This window comes from Balaenoptera acutorostrata, chromosome 6 (assembly GCF_949987535.1).
Source record: "Balaenoptera acutorostrata chromosome 6, mBalAcu1.1, whole genome shotgun sequence".
Taxonomy (NCBI): Eukaryota; Metazoa; Chordata; class Mammalia; order Artiodactyla; family Balaenopteridae; genus Balaenoptera; species Balaenoptera acutorostrata.
The window spans coordinates 68,177,870-68,199,906 of record NC_080069.1 but is presented as its reverse complement, the minus strand read 5'-3'; the positions used below and the strand labels follow the sequence as shown (position 1 = coordinate 68,199,906).

The window sequence follows — 22,037 nt, the reverse complement described above, 5'->3', positions numbered from 1 at the left end:
TACCTCATTGCATTGCGCTTTGCTTCACTGTACTTCACAAATACCGTGTTTTTTACAAATTGAAGCTTTTTGGCAACCCTGTGTCAAGCAAGTCGATAGGCGCCATTTTTCCGACAGCATTATTTTTTAATTAAGGTGTGTACGTTTTTTAGACATAATGCTGTCATACACTTAAGACTACAGTATAGTGTAAATATGACTTTTATATGTACTGGGAAACCAGAAAATTTGTGTGACTCGCTTTATTGCAATATTTACTTTATTGTAGTGGTCTGGAACCAAACCTGAAATATCTCTGAGGTATGCCTGTACAATAATAAATAAGATTTATTTTTTATGCTATGTATTATTTATAATATTTATATATGAAATAAAAATTATAATAAAATACACTTAGTGTATTTTTAATTGCCTTGTTCTTTGTTTGCTTCTTTTTTTTGTATGCCTGTCATTCATTCCCAGATTGTAAAAGCCTCATTAATATGGTCTAAGATGACTGAGGTCATTGGCCTAAGCATTTAGGAGGATAGATTTGCAGTTTAGGAAGTAGGGAAGATTCAGCGTGATTTATTATCGGGGTTGGTGAGGTTGGGAATCAAATGGTCCTATGCTCTAAAGTACCTAGTGTTTCCAAGGCCTAAATCCAGGTTCTGTTGCTCTTATCAGCTTCTCATCTAATGTGCCTCTTTACCTAGCCCACTATACAGGCTTGGATTTACTCTGCTAAGAACAGTTGTGTGATAAACAAATGAATTAGAATACTTCTCTTAAGAAGTTTGAGGTGCACAAAGAAGTGACACTTAAGTTTAAGTGAGCCAGAATTGAAGATAAATGGGGGAAAGTAGTAGGTCATTGAAATAGAAGAATTGCATGAATAAACTAAAAATGGGTAGTATGTTTATCATTGAGTAGTTGGGCTCAGATGTATAGGCTCCAAAATGGAGAAGCTGAAGATAAGGCTGGGAACGTAGCTAGGCGCCCGGTTGAGAGAGGATAATATGTAATACTTAACTTGGGCTTAATATACTATTAAGACTGTTTAATACATGTTAAGCAGTTGAAAATTAAAAGCAGATATGTTCTTAAAAGGATCATTCTGTTTGTGATAGGTAGAATGAGTTTGAAGGAACAAAACTGCTGGAGGCAGTGAAAAAGGGTATGTTTTAAGTATTCATACTCAAACTAGGCTTATATCAGTGAAAGTAGAAAAAGATGGTTTTGAGAGATTTAGGCGATCAAATCAACAATATTTGTGACCAGATGGGTTTGAAGAATACAGAAGAATGAGGCTGAAATGACTCTTGCCTTTTTGACTTGGCTAGGGAACAGTGCCATAATGAAAGATGAGAAATGAGAAAAAAAGAGATCTAGAGCACTTATAGTAAATTATTTTTTGCCCAAATTGAGCTGGAATTACCAATAGACATAGGATAATGATTATTTAATAGTTATTTTGAAACTCATAATTCTAGGCCTGAGCAGTTTTAAGAGTCATCAGTTCAGTACCTGAAGGATATATAGTTGGGGAGAAGTAGTCTGAGCAAAGCTTAGAATTCTATGTGATATTCAGTTCTTAGTTGAAGCTTTTAGGATACAATAACATGTGTGAAACCATTTTGTAAATGTAACTTAACGAACTGTTCAAAGGTATTTTGAGTCTCTCTTGATGTTATAGGTGAGCGAAGCGGGTGTCCATAGACCCCATGTTGGTGGAATTCATGGTCGAAGTAATGATGGCGCTTACTCTCTTGTCCTGGCTGGTGGATTTGCGGATGAAGTAGTAAGTCATGATACAAGCTTGTTCTTTAGAACCTGTCTTGATCATTCAGTAAAATACAGAAGCTTTGTCCAGGATAAATCCCATCTCTTTTAGCATCGTTTTTATGTTGAAGTGGTCAGTTCTTTACCAGTTAAAAAGTAAATCAATTGGCAGTCCTTAATCTTTGTGTGTACTGATTATTGCAGTGAAAATAGTCACATTTTCTTTAGAGCTCATTTTAAATTTTGGGCTCATTTACATTTTTAATAATTGTAGATTGACATGTAGTGTTAGAAATAATACAGAGATGTCTTTGCCCTTTATTCAGGTTCAGCCAGTGGTAACATCTTGCAAAACTATAGTTTAATATCAACCAGGATACTGACATTGATACATTCAGGACACTGAACATTTCCCTTACCACAGGGATCCCTCATGTTGCCCTTTTTTAGCCACCATACTATATCTATTCCCCCAAACCCCCTTAACCCCAGACAACCACCAATCTGTTCTCTGTTTCTATAATTTTGTCACTTCAAAAATTTTTATAAATGGAATCGTATAGTGTATAACCTTTGGGATTGGGTTTTTTTCACTCAGCATAATCCTCAAATTGTGGCATGTGTCAATAGTTCATTCCTTTTTATTGCTGAGTAGTGTTCCATGGATATAGGTGTACCACAGTACAACCATTCACCCATTGAAGAACATCTTGGTTATTTCCAGCAAATAATGCTGCATTAAAAATTGTGACAGATTTTTTTGTAAATATGAGTGTTCATTCCTTTGGGATAAATGCCCAGAAGTGTAATTGCTGGGTTGTATGCTAGTTGCATGATTAGTTCTTTAAGAAACTGACAAAAAAAGAAAAAAAAGATGGAAAAAAAGAAACTGCTGAAGTATTTTCCAGAGTGACTGTACTACTTCTTGTTCTTATCAGCAGTGTATGAGTGATTCAGTTTCTCTGCATCCTCACCAGCATTCAGTGTTGTTGCTTTCTTTTAGCCATTCTGATAGGTATGTAGTTATAGCTCATTGTATTTTTAATTGACATTTCCCTAATGGCTAAGAGTGTTGGACATGATTTATTTATTTGTTATGTGTATATCCTCTTGGGTGGTGTAGCTCTTCAGGTCTTTTGCCCATTTTCTAATTGGGTTGTGGGTTTTGTTTGTTTTTACTGTTCATTGGATGTGTGGTTTGGAGGTATTTTCTCCCAGTCTGTTTCATCTGCGTGCTTTCATGGTATAATGATGAATTCAAGTATAGATGAGTTAATGACATAGAATTTAACTATTTTTACATGATTATTTGCTGCTTGAAGAATAATCAGAAATGTTTTTGTTCTTATGTTTCAAACACTGTTGAACTTATGTTGTCCCTATTAAGCTCTCTCCTACCTAGTTCACACTACTTTTTCCTTTATAGCACTACCACAGTTATAACTTTAAAAGTCGACAGGGTTATAAATATGAGCATTGTGAAGTCAGTCCAGATACCATTTGGAAGACTGTATCTGATCAATTTAAGAAGTATTCTGGACTATTTTAGATGTACTTATTTATTAGAATTCCTTCAAATGGAGTATACACTGAAGATGAAATTCCTTAACACCTTATTCTTTAAAATATAGACCTCAATTTTGGGTCAACAAAGTGAATTGAATGAAGGTTTTAGGACATATAGAAACACTTAAAACCATGAGATTTTAGTTATGACTTTTAATCAAAGGAAAAACTAGATGCAAAATAATTGACCTTTATTACAAGCAAGAATTAAGTAGAGAAAACTTCATTATCTTAAGTTCAGTCTGAACTAGTTAAAATAATCTTGCATTGAAGAAGAACCACTATTGAGATAGTATTAGTAGAATTAATTTACATACTGATAGTTACTTTCCTCGGTTTAAGTACTGAATCAGGCAAAAACAATAGCGATATAAAGTTGTAGCTACTATAAAAATACTCGTGGAGCTAGTTTTTAATATCTTCTTTGGGCGTGTTTTTTTCACATTTAGTAGATGCTATACAACTTATAGTATCCAAATTCTTTTCTAACTTTCTTCTTAATGGTAGGTAATTGTTTTATGCCAACATAATTTGAGTAAACCCATAGACTGTAAAATGTGGGGAACTTACAATGCTGTTACGATTTTTAAGTTTGAAATTTAGCAGCAAACTTGGATATGGTGATTCACTTTGTTATAAAGCAGAAACTAACATACCATTGTAAAGCAATTATACTCCAATAAAGATGTTAAAAAAAAAAAAACAGTAAGCCTTGGATATGGTATAGATTGCTGTTGGGAAATCAGTTTTGGAGTATTTATTAAAATGGTGCCCTGTAAAGAACCTACAAATTAATATTGATAAGTTGATTTTAATAACATTGAATTAAAATAAACAATATTCCCAACCCATAAGACCTTACTTTGTAACATTCTATAAATTATTTGTATAAGAATAGCTATGTTTGGAGGTGTTGGAAGCTATAACCTTAAAATGAAATCTTTAGATCAAGTGATACAGCTTGAAGGTATATTACACACAAGATTGCATTTGAATTTTGCCTTACTTTGGTAGATACCTTGAGAGAACATGTCAACTTATAACATCCGAACCAAAAGTTCTGACTCTGAAACAAGAATTGGTGAATTATACCTGGCTTTAGGTGTTTTAATGCCAAAAATGTTCTCCTGCAGGACCGAGGTGATGAATTCACATACACTGGGAGTGGTGGTAAAAATCTTGCTGGTAATAAAAGAATTGGTGCACCATCGGCTGATCAAACATTAACAAACATGAACAGGTACTCTATATTGTTAGTTTGTAAAGACTGTTTAGAATTTGGGCTTTGTGTAAAAGTTGGATTATAGGACTATAATTTATAACTTACACTGTAGAGGAGAATCTTAAATTGTGAGTTAATATAGCTAAAATACAAATCCTATTACCTGATTAGTATATAATTACTTATAAGCTTCCTAACTTATTTCTTAGTATCATTTTTTTAAATGACATAATTCCCAGTCTTAATACATGTGCTTTGCATTTAGAAACATGTTGAAACCTTTAAAGGAAAGGAACCTATATAATTTAATGAAATTGAGGACAAGGTGGCTTATCTACTACCACATAGGTCAAAGTTATGTTCTACTAAACACAGATTTATCTTTTAAAGTGACAAACTTCTTTTTAGAGGAGACTAATGTGAAATAGGGTTATGTTTGGGAGCCACATTTATGTGCATAAGTGAAACATCAGATAACTTAATCAGAACTACACAAGGTGCTTTTAGGATTTATGATAAAATGTCTTTTAACTGTTAAAAAAGAGAATGTTTAGGTACAAAAGAGCCACCTTGTGCTGACTTTATTCTATAGAAATATGCATGATATTCCAGCTTCCATGGGAATAGAAAATTTAATAACTTCAAAATGTTTTATTTCGTAAATGGCATGCTAATACCAATAATTAAGTAACCCAAACCATCAGATATCAATGACCACATTATAACTTGTCATACTGATAATTTTGTGATCATGAAGTTGAAATTTTTTGTATCCTATTATTAAGGGTATTTTGTGGAATATTGAGTAAAAGTGAGTATTTTTCGCTTTCCTGAGTCTAAATCACTCAGTTTTAAGTAGTGTGTCCTTAATTTCTGATTACCATGTGAAGTAAAGAATATACTTTATGATTTCAAGACTTTGTTGCATACCAAGTTACATAGAATCTGTTTTTATGTCTTCCTTCTATATTATTTCTGACAGTAGGATTATTTTATTGAACCAGCAGAGGAGACAGGTCAGATTTGCTGGTGAAAACATTGCTGAGGTAGGAGTCCAGCCCCTACGCAGTCTTTTTCTAACAAGAAAGCAACTCTTTAGGAAGAATGATCTTAAAAGGAATTACAAATATTTCGATGTGTATTGTCAATGAAAATGTATCTTGAATTTGCAAAAGGGCTTTTTCATGTTGTCAAATCTGAAAATTATACTTTCCCTTTAATAATAAGATTATTTGGCTTGAATGAAACTTCCTTTGTAACTACCTGCACTTGTAATGTACATGATAGATTCCTGTCAAGCTTTTGAAGAATCTAATAAATATACCCTGTTTATCATATGTCACAATCTCAGAAAATAATTGACAAGTAGTAAAAATGTATATATTAATAAGGAAGGTAGTGAAAATGAAATAGAAACTCAAAACAATTTAGGATTGACTTATCACAGAGACTCTAACATTCCTTCAGGTAATTTATACATTAAGCTGTGAGTACACCTTGTGATTGTAAAGGCCTCTTAGGCAAAGGTACCTATATGTTTTATAAACACGAAAGCTGAGGTGAAATCTCTGACCCATAGTATACCCTTTCCTGACGTGTATATGGTCTAATTCCTTTTTTGTTTCTCTACTAAGAGGTAGTTTGATACCTGCTTTTTGCTTTTGAGAAGTTTGTTCCTGTTTCTTCTCAGCTCTTCCACTTTATGAAACTGAAGAGGGCAGCAGGTAACCTGGCCATCCTTTATCAGGGCGGTTAGAGGCAATCGATTGAGCTGTGGATAGAGTAATGGAAAAGCCTTGTTGTTTTGCCTAGTTTCATCCTCTTAGACTCTTTACACAAACTTGAACAGACTGCATACTTATGTGAAACTAGAAGTGAGTTAATAATTCCAGTTAATGGTGCAGTCATTATGATGGAAGGTACCTGTGAGCACCAAAGCATTCCACTCATTAATGTGAAGATAGTACATATCTCTTTCTTAGCTCTTTAAGAGGATGAAGTATATGTATCTCAATAGGTATTCCATAAATAATGCCAGCCCTAGAATTGATGGCTACATTTTCTTCTACCTCAGAGTTTTAATGCATCTCCCATTTGAGATAAAAAAGATAACTTGGTGACCTTTAACTCTTTGACCACGTCTATTAAAAAAAATTTTTAACAAAACACTTAAGTTCATTTACTTTAACTATGATAGAAAGATTATAGTAGATTAGTCATTTAGTCTTAAGGTCTTTTGTTTGGGGTTTTTTTTGTTTGTTTGTTTTTGAGCTTGCATAAAAAGAACTATACCCTGAAAAAGCATGTTGTATCATATCTGATTTTACCAGATTTGAGGGGAGGGTATCTTTTTTTTAACCTTAAATGTTCTTAGTGGATTCTTTTCACTTAGGATATAGGTGTCTTAGAGGAAAAATACTAACTTTAAATACATTCTAGTTTGTCTTTTGGGGAGCAGGACTAAGTTTCCCCAAGGAAGGTCTTCTAACGTCTATTAACCTTACTGATTAATTACTACTAGGTGAGTACACATACTAAGGAAGCTTCAGCTAAATCCAGTGCTGTTTCCAGCTCAGTGTTCCTCCTTGTTCATGTGTCGTCAGTAAAATGTAGTGATCTTGAGCAGCCAAAAATCTTTATTGTCATGATTTAGCACAGGTATTTGAATGCTTCAGTTTTATTTAAACTTACCTTTTTACTGGAAGTCTTTAAAGGATATTCTCATATTAAACTTGTTCTTATTATCTTCTAAACTTAAGGAATCTCTTATTGTCTGGAATGTGGAAAGTAGACCTAGGAAGGTCATTCATACCTTGCTGACAAATTTATTTTTCTGGATTTCTTTCTACATTTTTCCAGCAATTTACCTCATTCCCTTATCAAAAATAACTATTACAACGATCACTTGCTTTAGTTTTCCAACTTTCTCCCTTCCCTCAACAAACGTTATTTAAAGCAAATTCCATGTATTTCTAGTTGTTTTCTATTATACGTGGCACAGATGTTATTACTTTCAGAAGAACCCTACAGGCTATCTGAGAACCAATCCCCTGGCTTGGGGGTGACATCAGAAAACTGATTTGTCTTCTCTGCTGGTGGGGGAAAGCATAATCCTATTATCTGGAATAATATGGAAAGAATCATAGAATCTTAACCATCAGGTAAGGCATAATTCACCTTTTAATTGAGCTAATGATGCGATTATATACTTGAAGAAAGATTACTTGGTATAAAGACTTTGTTTTATTTTTTAGGGCATTGGCCCTAAACTGTGATGCTCCATTGGATGATAAAATTGGAGCAGAGTCTCGGAATTGGAGAGCTGGTAAGCCAGTCAGAGTGATACGCAGTTTTAAAGGGAGGAAGATCAGCAAATATGCTCCTGAAGAAGGCAACAGATATGATGGCATTTATAAGGTGCTCTATCTGGCATGACATCTTGTTAGTCATTCTTCCTGGGCTTTCAAGACAGGGTTGCCACAGGGAACTGCTCTACTGTGGGTGGGCTAAAGGAAACAACAGACCATCTTAGTTGGTCTTTCTACTTTTTCTGGAAATACAACATGTACAAAACGAGCTCTTAATTTTGACACTTGTCTTTTAAGGCTTATCCAAAGTCCCTAAAGGCAGCGTTATATTTTGGGTTAAGTGTTTTTACAAGTATATATTCTCTTATGATAAAACTGTTCAAATAACTTGGCCGTTGTAGACATTGATTCTTATATCTTCCAGAATGATTCTAATTGTAATAGATTTTTCGAAGCGGAGCACATCATAATTTTGAAAATAGGTTGCATTCTTTGTTTTAAAAATGAAGACATCTACTGCCACCATTTTTATCTACTATTATGCAAAATTCTATTAATTAATGAGCATAATCTTGCTGCTACTTCAAATTTATAGCAATCTATACTTAAGGGAATTATCATAATTAGGAAGTAAGGTCAAAACGATATTTAAGTGCATATTTTTTACTTACTATTACAGCAGAGCAAGTATCTTTCAAAGTTGCATTTAGTTCTGCCAAGTTTACTTAAAACGCTATTATGACATTATGAATAAGTCTAAACTTTACATTTCAAACTAGTACTGAAATGTTATGATTTAGGTGGTGAAATACTGGCCAGAGATTTCATCAAGCCATGGATTCTTGGTTTGGCGCTATCTTTTAAGGAGAGATGATGTTGAACCTGCTCCTTGGACCTCAGAAGGAATAGAACGGTCAAGGAGACTATGTCTACGTTTGCAGGTTAGATTACATTTGTCTAGGCTACTTGTATTTTCATAAAAACGTATGCCTCTGTACTATCTATGTGCCTTAACACTGGATATAACACACAGCAGTTGGTCAGTGGACTGTAAGGGGTGAGGAATGAGATCATGCAAGTATATGGAAGGAAAAGAAGTAAAAAAGTAGCATCCTAGGTGTCAAACTGCCCTAAGACCAAGAATTGTGCTTGGGGAAAGCTGGGCTTGACGATGAAATGTAAAGTGCAGTTGACCCTTGAACACCATGGGTTTGAACTACATGGGTCCAGTTATACACGGATTTTTTTCAATAGCAAATATTTCAGTACATATCTGTGGTTGGTTGAATCTGCAGATGCGGAGGGCCAACTATAAATTACACAGGAATTTTCAACTTGAGAGGATTGGCCCCGCCCTAACTCCCTGTGTTGTTCAAGGGTCAGCTGTATTTCCAATTCAATCTGGACTTGAAGTATGAGGGAAAGGGATACCTAAAATTTAGATATAAGACGCCTTGAGAAGGGAAGTTTATCCTAGAGGGCACAGGGGGTGTGTCTCTGGTAGGGGAAGGGGGGAGGTGGCTTATAAGAGTGGTCTGCTTTCTACCCTTCTCACTTTTCCTCACCCCTTTTCTCTCTTCCCCCTCAAAGCTGCTTCCTTGTCCTGTCACCACCTTTAGTGCTTTGCCTTTTTTTTTCCCCTTTGCCCATGCTCAGCTGTTAACCCATATAAGACTTTGTTGGTTTTTTGTGCATAATGGATGGTATGGCTACATTTCCCCTCCACTGCCTATACACCCTAGACTTTGTCCCTGACACTGACTTCAGAGCATGGTTTGAGTTCATCCTCCATCATTCCCCATCGCTGTGCTTCTCGTAAAGACTACCAGCTTTGTCATTTCCCCTGGCTCTGCCCACACTGCATGTGTAGGGGCTGAACTATGGGCAAGTGTCTGACCACCCAGGCAGGTGAGTGTGTCTCTTCTAGTGCAAGTCTGTTTCTGTTTTTGTTTTCTTTTTAAACTCATAGAATTGTTTAAATGAGACCCATCAGCTGCTAAAATAACTGCCAAAATAATTCCTTTTATAACTAAATATTTTTAAAACCTATTGTTAAATCCATTTTCAAAGGATTTTTTTTTCAGGTCTACTGTTCAGCAGAGCAGTGTTCTAGATAGGTTAAATTTGAAACAGTTGAGCAGAACAAAGCATATAAGCCAGTCAGCTATGATGAGTTAATATCATTGATGAGGGCTGTATAACATATTGAGCTTTAAATATGAGTGTTATCACAAAGCATGTCCAAAAGAAAGCATAGCCAATAAAACACAAGGGTAATAGGGTAGAATTTATTCCTTAAAGTCTAACCTTTTGGTTGATAAAGAATTCAGTAATTTAGTGGCTTTAGGTCTTCTAAAAGCTCTCCCGCCCCACCCCACCCCTGCCTCTTAATTTGGCGAGATAGAAATTTGGCCCTTCATGGGGTATTTTGTTTTTAAGATTGGCTCCATAACTTAGTGTAACCCCAACTATATGAGTATCATCTATTGTGCTCTTTGGTTGATCTTCACTTACCTTCATATCTAATTCTACTTTCCTTTCTTCCTCAAACTTTTTAAGCCCCCTAGTCACAACTCCTAAAAAGTTCTTTCTTCTTTTTGATCTGAAACTAAGATCATCACATTATTAAATGGAATATCTTTAACAGTCAAAGCTACATGGTTTTACACTGAATTGGGGATTTTTAATAGTCTTCTGTCCTTTGAATTCTGTTTCTTTAAACGTCTGTGTCCTTTATATAAATCTTTTCAATTTAGGGAAAGTATAGATTCCTCCCCATTCCCCTTTTTAAATTTCTGACAAGGATCTAGAACCCCTCTTCTCTATGAAGCTTAAATCTACATTGTACTTTTTTCCCTCGTCAGTATCCAGTAGGTTACCCTTCAGATAAGGAAGGGAAGAAGACTAAAGGACAGTCAAAGAAGGCCAGTGGAGCCTCAAAAAGGCCATCTACAGATGGTAGGTAATGATTGCAGGACATAAATCTGAATAACATAGTTTCTAATAAAGAGAAAACTCATAAGAAATTAAAAGAAAAATGAAGGGATTTTTTTTTGGTGGGGGTGGGGTGGGGTGAGCTTTTTGTATATCTTAATAGTGTCAGAGCCTAAACAAAGTATCCTAAACTATATGGGAAAGTTAAATGCTGCTCTACCCTGGTTATCTTCATGCTAAACGTAATTGGTGCCAGTTTACTCTTTCGTTTCATAGTTCTGCTTAGAACCACTTGTAGTGTGCTGATGTATTTTTAAATAAATCTAGATGATTGTCCAAGTGCCTCCAAAGTACTGAAAGCATCAGATTCAGGAGAAGCAGTTGAGGCTTTCCAACTAACCCCTCAACAACAACATCTAATCAGAGAAGATCATCAAAACCAGAAGCTATGGGATGAAGTTCTTGCATCTCTTGTGGAAGGACCAGTATGTAAATATTTTTTTAATAAGTTTCTAATATTAACAAATGATGAAAAATATTTTCCCTATGAATTATCATTTTCACAAGTGAGTTAAAACTTGATCCTTTTATCCAATCTTCTCACCCAGTACGGCCACCTTTCAGAAATGAGGCAGCACTTGATGCTTTTAAATTGATTTTAGTCCTCTTAGATGTTGGTTTTTTGACCTCTCTGTGCTTGAACTTGATAATTTATGGTGAGTTGCTGTTCATAGGAAGAATTTTCAGTTGTGGAACACATTCAGTTTAACCTGAAACTCATCAGGAAAGTTTTGTTACAGCTCAAAGTTACCTGATAGAACAAGTCTTAAGCAATTCAGCATAATTTTCAATGCCCGCATGTTCAACCTAGGAGTAAAATAAACCAGCATTTATTTAAGTATTTCATGTTTTGGATTTTTTTTCCTTTTTTTTTTTTTTTTTGGTAATGATAAAATTTTAAAATGAAAAGGAATTTCAAGGTTAACTGACATCTGGGTTTTGTGTTAAGCGGTGTTTTGCAATGAAGCTTTCTTATCAAATCCCAAAAGGTAGGGGTTTCAAATGTAAATTGTTCATTCTTTGCTCACTGTTCTTATTGTCTCTAATTTTGCTTATAAATTTAGTTCTTCTGTTTTCTTAGATATTAGCCCCTTGTCACGTGTAATATCGTTACTCTTCTGCTTTCTTTCCTTCAAAAAGAAAAGCTGCTGTTGTGGGTGAGCTCTAGTATCCTCTCTTGAAATTCCACTTTGTCATTTTTTAGTAATTTCTTCCTTCCAATGTTTTCTTCATTTTTCTGAGCACATTGGCCAGAACTTCTTGTGTGTCTGAAATGGGGTTAATGCATATTTATATGCCCCTTTTATGTGGATTTAGAGGGAACTCTCATAGTTTTTGTGTTGCTTTTTGTTTGACAAATAGTCATCATTATGGAAACATCTTCCTGATACAGTTTGTAGACTTAGAAATGAATGCGGTTTATCAGATACCCTTTGGATTGATATTGGAGGGTTTTTTTTCTTTGTTTCATCTATAAATGTGATATTTTGCGTTGTCCTTGGGTAGAATGAGACTTACATGTTTGGAGGACAGAGAAAAGTGAGTTAGCTCTGTGAGAAGTGTTACTTGCTTTTTAGCCAAGAGAGAACCAGGCATATGGAGAGTCTGACTCTGGTACGTCAGATTCCTTTTCACCTAGAGCAAGTAAGAAACAGCAAGCAGTTGTTGGTCATGGTCTGATTATTTTCTGGTTGGAGAGGATACAGCTGGTTAGTGATAACTCAGGTGAGTTCCAGCTGTGAGTGGGCAGAAGACAAAGTAGCAGATACAGGTGAAGGATAATGCCACCTGAGTGCACATGGAAGTTCTCTTTTGCACGTCTGTTGTCTGGGTTGGACATGTGTATTAGGCTTCAATCTGTGGCTTTTCATACATCCTGTTTATCATTTTTAACAAATTATTAAAGTGGTCAAATCCTGCAAGACTCGGTAGGTATGTGCAAATCAAGTGTACTTTTCAACCTCTTCTTTCAATTTAACTTTTATGTGAAAGTCACCAATTGACAGTTCTCAAACAAACAAAAACAATAAAAATCCTGCCCCTGGTGGCAGGGTCTTACATACCTATACCTAGGTCAGGTGACTGTGACCTTGCTGCTAGTGGTTACTCTGAACATTTATGTACTATTGCCCTGCGTAGGTTTCATGCCCATTCTTTTCAGATAAACCAGGAACACATTTAGTAAGCCAGAAAAATCAGGTTTTGGCCAGCAGTGACTTTTAAATAAATGCATATATTACATATGTATGCTTATATCCAAACACCTTCCCAAGGCCCTATATGATCTGGCATCCATCCCTACCTACCTCTGCATTCTCCTCTTGCTGCTCTCTCAGGCCCAAACTGCTTTAGCCACAGTGACATCTGTGCTATTTAAACACACTCAACCTGTTCCTGTTCCTAGGCCTTTACACATATGCTATCTCTCTGACTAGAATTCTCCTCTCTGTATCTTCATGTGGCTCGTTCCTTCATATCTTGTAAGTCTCTGCAAAATACTACACTCCTCAGAGAGGCCTTCCCTGGCTATCCTTTCTAAAATAGACCCTCCTTACTCTGTTGCTTTAATTTGCCTTGTTTCGTCAGATAACTACTATATGAAGTTGAGTTTTTAAAAATCTGCTCTCCTAAAGGAATATAAAGTTCCATGAGAGCAGAGACTTGGCCTTTTTATTACTGCTGTGTAGATGAGTGCCTGGTACATTGTAGGAACTCAAAATGTTGATACTAAGTATGCTCATATTACAGGCATTGTGGAGATACTGGGGAAATATCAGTCATTAACAAAGTAGTTTGTCAGAGAGAAGGTACCTGGTATTAAAGTTAAGTTTTTTCCACATCTCCCCCTAACTGGTATATTCTTCTAGTGTGTTGAATAACACTTCATTGATAATTCACTTGAGCTTTATAATCCATGCTTAAAAATAAGTTATTATCAAGACATAACTATGAAATGGAATCTTTGGGGTTTTTTTTTTACTTGAAATTCCTGTAGATTCTACTTTTATTATTAACATAAAGAACAAACATAAAATATACTCCCCTACTACCAAAAAATAACTGAGTTGAGGATTATCCTGGTGACTATTCAAAAAACTACTTTTCCTTCTAGGTTAAACAAACAGCTTAGGTAAGATGGAACCCAGTAATGGCTTTTGAAGATTATAGACTACCCATCTGATCATGTTTGCTTTAGAAAGCTCGACCTTCTGTAATTTAGTCCCAATTTGAGTAAACAGTAGCACCAGGAAAATATGGGATTTGGGGATTGGGGCAAAATATCACAGAAAATTATTCTAGGTAAATAAATATGTTGATTCTTTGGGGTCTTAGATACTAGAGTATTATTGCCAAGTGCTTTTATCTTTTTTAGCATAAAAAATAAGAATAAGTATTGAAGTTTTTTAAGAGAAGAAGATTGAATATATAGAGATATATTAGAATACCATGGAGCTTTTTGAAAATAGATCTGTATGTAATGACCTGAGACAAGCTGTTCATGATTTTTTTAAGTGAAAAATAGTAATCTCTGGAATATGAAGTTTACTTTTTTTTTTTTTTTTTAATTGAGGATCTTGAATCAGATGCGTATGTTTGATTGATTGATTGATTGATTGATTTTGGCTGTGTTGGGTCTTCGTTTCTGTGCGAGGGCTTTCTCCAGTTGTGGCAAGCGGGGGCCACTCTTCATCGCGATGCGCGGGCCTCTCACCGTCGCGGCCTCTCTCGTTGCGGAGCACAGGCTCCAGACGCGCAGGCTCAGCAGTTGTGGCTCACGGGCCCAGCCGCTCTGCGGCATGTGGGATCTTCCCAGGCCAGGGCTCGAACCCGTGTCCCCTGCATTAGCAGGCAGATTCTCAACCACTGCGCCACCTGGGAAGCCCTGAAGTTTACTTTTTGAAGCCATATGTCCTGACTTTGCAACCTTTGCAACTCAATCCTAAGATTTAAAAACTAATGTGTCTATCTTATGGATGGGATTTCTGCAGTTTCCTATTACACATTTGCTTGTTAGTTACAATCACTACTTGATTTTTTTCTTAATAGAAAACATACTAAATGGGATTGACACTTTTTTCCCCAATTATTTGCAATTCTTTTAATATATTATGAAATGCTAACCTTTTTTTCTTCTCCTTGGGTACCATTCTAGAATTTTCTGAAAAAATTGGAACAATCTTTTATGTGTGTCTGCTGCCAGGAGCTAGTTTACCAGCCTGTGACAACAGATTGCCTCCACAATGTCTGTAAAGTAAGTAGAACTCCTTTCTCATTTTCCCTTGTTAGGCCAGAAGGCACACTGACCTCCAAACCTCTTTTCAGCATGCGAACAAGCATTTTTTTCATGAAGCAGAATAGATAAGGAAACTTGCTGGTTAGGAAACGTTTAATTACATCTTGGTGGTGAATCCATGTTTTAATTCTGTAGTAATTCAAATCTGTATAGTCTCAACATTCTATCATGTTTGAAATTATTGAGGAGGGGTTGAAATAGAGAAGAAAGTAATGTGTTGTTGCTATTTTCTGTTACAGCTTACGTATGTTTCATATATTATAGTGCAAACTGAAATAATTTCGTGTACTTGAGGGAACCTAGAACAGATTCTGTCTGGCAGCATGCCCAGAGGAGTTGAATATTGTCTTATCAGTGTGGTGTAAAGGGAATTTGAATTTCAGTCAAACCAAGGTTGGAATCTTGTTCTACTGATTGGTGGTTATGTGCCCTGACCTAACTTCTGAACTTTAGTTTCTTTTGTAAAATGGAAACCGACCTTCCACTAAGTGTTTGTATGTGACCTTGAGTCAGTTAAGTAGAGCTAAATATATTTTTGGAAAGCACATTATACATTGACTTCATAAAGTAGATACGTAATTTAGTTTTAAGCAGGGGATTCCTGAGTTGTTTTTCTTTTGTGCTCTATCAGGAAAGATCAGGATTAAAATCCAACCTAGAAGGTGAGGCTAGTGGAAACATGCAGAATTCTAACATTCATTTTTACTGGATGAGGAAATTAATGTATACAAAAGTGGTCATTTACCTGAAGTCTCACAGTATGTGTCAGAGGTGGAACTAAAGCCACGTCTGTAGGTTAATTTTCATAGTGCAGATTCAGGCCTTGACAGTTGTTCATGTTTTATGTTTCTCTTGTTGCCAAACAGTAAGTTTCTAGTTCTATTTAAAAGCCTAAGTTGTTGAGTACTTTCTATGTGCTTTACCCTCAGGTGAAATTAGGTGTTTTTTTATTTTGTTTCATTTTGGTTTTGGTTTTGCCTTAGGATTGCTTACAGCGCTCCTTTAAGGCTCAAGTGTTCTCCTGCCCTGCTTGCCGGCACGATCTTGGCCAGGATTACATCATGATTCCCAATGAGGTTCTGCAGACTCTACTTGACCTTTTCTTCCCTGGCTACAGCAAAGGACGATGATCTGTCTACTTCTACTGTGTTGCTCCCTGTGGCTTTTTGGACAATAAAGAATCTAAAATGGTTGGGGTGGGGGTGGGGGGTGGAAGCAATGGTGGACCATATCTCACGTTCTGAAGCAGCTAATCCTCTTTCCTACGTAGCCATCATCTTGTGTGTGTAGTAAGAGGCCCATTTCTCAACTGTCTTTTAAATATCAAAAGGTAGTTCTTGTCAGTTTAACAACTAGTTTTAATGAGTAAAAAGTCAAAGCCTCAGCTCTAGTTGATATCCAAGTTATGATTTATTTTGCAACTACCTCAGGACAGAAAAGATTTATGGGGATTTTTTAAATCATTGAATAATTAGTTAAATGAAATTTTAGCTACACACTGCCTCCCAAATATTAGTTGTGCCTGGTTCATGTAATTTGATTTTCAGAAAAGGAAGTGACACTTGAGATTGTTGGAATGAACGCAGCTTCTGTAGTGTGCATAATACATTTTTAATGTCTTCTTCCATTACAGTGTGTGTTTTGCAGGACAGGTTCATTTTTTTAGCCAATTTTGTGAGCTCCATTGTGCTTTTTTCTGGTGTTTTATGCAAGCTGACTACTAATGAAAACAATATGAATGCATTGTTGCTGCATTAGTGTAATGTGGTGTGGTTTTGCACTTAAAAGAGGTATTCAGATGATCTAGTTGTAAATGTTCATGTGAAAAGCCTCTTCTGTACTAATCAAACTGCTTTTAGTGAGTCTCACCAGTGGTTTTACATCTGCAGAGCATTGAGGACTGGGCTGACTTTTTGAGAGGATTGAAATTGCTTCATATTGTGATCCTAAATTTTATATTCACTATATTCCCTAAAGTATACCTTAATAAATATTTTATGACCAGAAAAATAGCTCATCTTGTTTCACTTTTTTACATTTGTCTGGCTTATATTTGTAGGTGTTTTTAAGAATCAGTCATTTCCAGAGTATTTCATTGTGTGTTTTTACTGAAACATTTTGCACAATTTTTTACTCTTGATTTTTGGTATTGAGAACTAGTATGAAATCTTAAGCACTAAGGGATAGATTTCACCCTTGGTTTGATCTTTTGGGTTTTTTTTAACTAAATGGGTAAAAAGTTTCAAATTAAGAACCTAGTGACTATTCTTTTATCTATAACAACCAAGTCTTAGCTTCAATTTAAGCATAATCAGTGCTACTTATTTCACAAACCTGAGAATATTCTAAAACAGTTCTAGTTTCTGAAACTAAATTTTCATAAAACTTTTAATATTATCGAATCAGTTTTCCTACCCTGAATTCAGAGCCATAAATAGAGCCAATATTTATTGAATATTTGTTTTGCATTTGTTCATGTGTATTTATTTAATTCTACTGACAGTCCTAATAGGCAGGATTTCTTATCCCCTTCTTATGGATGAATATCAAAGGCACAGAAAGGTTAAGAAACTGGCCAAAGTTCATAGGGCAAGGAAGTGCCAGAGCTGTGCTGTAAACAGGCTGAGTCCAGACCTGGCAATCTACTTCTGGGCTATGTAGACTCTCACATTTGAATATAAGCCAGACTGGTTTCAGTGCTTTTCCTGCATTCAGTTAAGCTCAAAATCAGCTCTGGGAAACACAGCACCGTGATTGGAGCTACTGTCACTTAGGGCTAGTTTTAAACATTAGAATCATTTTTATTTTGAAGAATCAAATTTAAATTAGATTGAAAATGAATCATTAAATTGCATCATCTAGTATTTTATTTCCTCTGGCATTGGCCATATCGCTGCATGAAGGGTGGGGAATACCTTCCAGTTTCAGCTACTTGAATTTGTTCTACCACTTTTTAGGGAAATAAGGGAGTCCCACATTTATGCTGTATGTTGTTTTAACTTTGCTATAAAATGATAGATTATGAAAAAAAAGCTGATTATAGCTTAACATGTTCAGAAGTGTCAAGAATGTCCCAAAGCTAAGCAATTTTATATTACTCTTAAACTTTTTTCTAAAGACTTCCAAGTGTTTTTACATAAGTATTTCAGTTTGTATCTAGAAGATAGACTTTCAGAAAGCATAACCACAGTATGTTGTCACATGTGTAAAAAAAATTTGTTAACTAATTCTATCATCAAATCTAGTAAATATTTGTTCAAATTTCCATTGTCTCAAATGTCATACATGGATATTTAAGTTTGTTTGAATCAGGATCCAAATAAGGACTTTACATTGTTACTAATTGCTATCTTGTAAGTATCTTTAATCTGTGTATATCCCCTTAATCTTTTTTTTTTTTTTCCTTTGCCTTTTACAATTTGCATTTTGAAATGTTCTGGAGCCTTTCAAACAGAATAGATTTTGCCAATTATAACCATGTGGTATAGTTTAACCTGTTTCTCTTTATTTTCTGTAAATTGGTAGTTAGAATTCAAGACTGACCAAATTCAGGCTTGAATTGGGTGGCGGGGGGTGGAGGGCAGGAAGACTTCCTCATAAGTGGTGTGGTCATCCTTCAGGAGGGTGGTACATAATGTCTCGTTGTCTCTTGGGCTTAAGTTTGAAAGCTGAGGGTTTTACTGGATTCTATTACATTTAGTAAGTTATACTGATTGCTGAGCACTCAGCCACTTTCATAAGGATAGGAGTTTTCTTTTTTCTAGTTAGAGTAGGCAGATCCTCTAGTTTTAGAACTCACTTCTAAATAATACGGTTCATTCAGCAAATATGTGCATGCTAGTATGTTTAAGGGTATTAGGTAATCTTTTGGAAGCTGGCAATCAAAAACACCCTTAGCTGTCTTACAACCCTGCTGTGACAGTTTGGCTAACATAAAGGGGCCCTGCCTATATAAAGCTTAAAGCTTTGGATCTCAGTATAGATCCCACTTACAAGAGCTGGCTGGGGATCTGCTCTGACTTGCCCACCGTCTATTTCTCTTTGCGCACCAGGGACAAAACCTTTCCCCATTCTTCTTCAGGACACCCTGAAGATAGAGCTCATTACTGTCTACCTGTCTGATTTGTCTGTCTTAATTTGAGGAAATTGAATTTGATGGCCCACTCACCACCAGCTCACAGTGAGAAGAGTTATCCTTGCTTGTCCACTGACTAGTGCTGACTAGTCCCCACACCAGACCTTTAACTCTCTGAAAGAACTGTTATTTAGTAACCTGGGTTAATCAGACACTACACAGGAAAAAAAAAAAAAAAGATTAAATACCAGTCACTGGACACAGGAATCAAGAGCCAGCTAGACGGACCAAGCAGGCCGACCAAATGATGTATTGAAAAAAATGAATGAAAGAATAAGAGTTTTACAACTATATCCTCAAGTATGAAATTGCATTGTATTGATAGAGTAAGAACAAGTGCTGTGCAAAGAGTAATTTGAGATTAAAATTCTTTGAAATAAACATGACTGTGAAAACAAAATGCAACAGACAAAACAGAATGGACACTGCCAGAATTTTAATGTATTGCTGAGTAATCCATTATATGAGTATCCTGCAATCTGTCTATGCACCTCCTGATGTATAGGTTGTTTCCAGGATTTCACTATTATAAGGCAAGCTGCTGCGAAACTTTGTCTTTCGAAAATAGTTTGACATTTCTTATAAAATTAATTATGTGCTTAACATACAACCCATCAATTTCATTAATATTTATTCAGGAAGAATGAAGACCTATTTCTAAAGCAGTTTATACCATTTTACACTGCCAGCAGTGTATGAGAGTTCAGGTTGCCACAATCTAACACTTCATTTTGTTCTTTCATTATAACCATTCTGGACAGAGAGGGCATGTAGTCTCTGTAGGAGACAAGAGTGGGTTGAAAATTTAGTGACCAGGACGACTGTAGTAGTCATTTGTACTTTTCACCAGGTATTTCTGACTCAAGTGCACGTGTTAGGATTATACATCCCAACCTCCTTGTGCTTGGCCAGGGCCATGTGACCAGCTGGTCAGTTAGTTGTAACAAATGCTATGTGTCACTTCTGAGCAGAGCATTTCATTGCCCTCCAGAGTTTTCTTTCCCCTTCCATGGAGACCAGTAGCATCTAAATAGAGCTTTTCTATCAGAGTGGGGTCCCCAGCCAACTTGTGATGTACATGCAACATGAGTGTGAAGTAAATTTTAAGAGCATAAGGTTTTTGAGTTGCTAACACATGACCCAGGCTTTCCTGACTGATAGCATTCCTAAATTCCTCAGCCTACCAGTAGACATGAAATTGAATTTAATTGATCTTTTTAATACTTTGGAACTAGAACGTCTACTGTTTCTAAACTGACTTCTTTACTATCCAAATTAATTGACAAAGCTACTGATAAATTGGTTGGTGGCATGGTAGGCAACCACTAAGATGGTCCCCAGTGATCTCTACCTCCTGGGCTTCGTGCCCTGTTGTAATCTACTCTCTGTGAGTGTGGGCTGGAATGCTTTCATTCTACTCATGTAATGTAGTGAATAGAAGTGATGGGATGTCACTTCCAAAGTGAGATACTGTGGCTTCCACTTGGGCACCCTCTCTTGCTCATTCTGAGAGAAGCTAGCTGGCATGTTTTGAGCTACCTTCTAGAGAGGCTCTTGTGGCAAGAAACTGATGTCTCCACCCAACAGCCAGTAAGATCCTGAAGCCAGAGGAGGTGAGTATGGAACTGGATTCTCCCCTAGTCAAGGCTTGAGCCTCCATGCTTTCTGTTAAGAAGTATCCTGTTGGGCTTCCCTGGTGGCGCAGTGGTTAAGAATCCACCTGCCAATGCAGGAGAGAGCGGTTCGAGCCCTGGTCCGGGAAGATCGCACATGCCGCGGAGCAGCTAAGCCCGTGTGCCACAACTACTGAGCCTGCGTTCCACAGTTACTGAAGCCCACGTGCCTAGAGCCCGTGCTCCGCAACAAGAGAAGCCACCTCAATGAGAAGCCCGCACACCGCAACGAAGAGTAGTCCCCGCTTGCCGCAACTAGAGAAAGCCTGCACTCAGCAATGAAGACCCAATGCAGCCAAAAATAAATAAATAAAAATTAAAAAAAAAAATCCTGTTATTCATATTGTTCTTCCCCTATGGGTAATGTGGTGTTTTTCTCTAGCCTCTTTAAAGATTTTTTTTTGTCTTTAATTTTCAGAAGTTCAATTATGATGCGACTGAGCATGAGTTTCTTTAGGTCTGTCTTGTTTTGGGTCCATTCAGCTTCTTGAGTCTAGATTATATCTTCTGTCAAATTTGGAAACTTTGCAGCCATTTTTTCTTCAAATGTGATTTCAGCCCTGTACTTTTTCTTCTCTCCTTCAGAACTTTAATGCCATGAATGTTCGTTTTGTTGTTGTCCCACAAGCCTCTGAGATTCTGTTCATTTTTACTCACTTTATAGTCTCTATCATTCAGATTAGATTAATTCTTAGTGATCTGCAGGTCCACTGATAATTTCCTCTGCCATCTATATTCTGCTATTGAGCCCATCCAGTAAGTTTTTTCTATCTTGGTTATTGTATTTTTCAGTTCTAAAATTTGTTTGGGTCTTCCGCGTATCTCTTACTCAAGTTTATATGATGAGTAATTTTGTACTGGATCCTGGACATTTTGAGTAGTATGAGAATCTTATTCCTATTTAAATCTTCTATTTTATAAGGCCAACTGTTTAGGTTCAGTGAGGTTCAGGCCCACTTTTGTGGTTCAGTGTCAATTTTCAAAGCCTCTGCATTGCTATTCTGGTCCACCTCCACTTGGATGCTACCCAGAAACCAATCTGAAACCTCAGCGGTAGTCCACCCATAGTTCACTTTGCCATGTT

The 22,037-nt window shown here is 36.3% G+C and overlaps 1 protein-coding gene across 1 annotated transcript in view; it reads left to right on the top strand.

Annotated features, from left to right (window-relative positions):
• Positions 1-18,642, top strand: part of UHRF2 (ubiquitin like with PHD and ring finger domains 2) — a 77,698-nt gene extending 59,056 nt beyond the window's left edge. Inside the window, exons 9-16 of the mRNA XM_007186002.2 lie at positions 1,676-1,780; positions 4,461-4,567; positions 7,804-7,966; positions 8,658-8,798; positions 10,722-10,815; positions 11,119-11,276; positions 15,005-15,103; positions 16,129-18,642. Coding sequence (XP_007186064.1) covers positions 1,676-1,780; positions 4,461-4,567; positions 7,804-7,966; positions 8,658-8,798; positions 10,722-10,815; positions 11,119-11,276; positions 15,005-15,103; positions 16,129-16,275 — 1,014 coding nt within the window. The 3' untranslated portion in view covers positions 16,276-18,642. The remainder of the gene's footprint in view (positions 1-1,675; positions 1,781-4,460; positions 4,568-7,803; positions 7,967-8,657; positions 8,799-10,721; positions 10,816-11,118; positions 11,277-15,004; positions 15,104-16,128) is intronic.
• Positions 18,643-22,037: the final 3,395 nt, after the last annotated feature.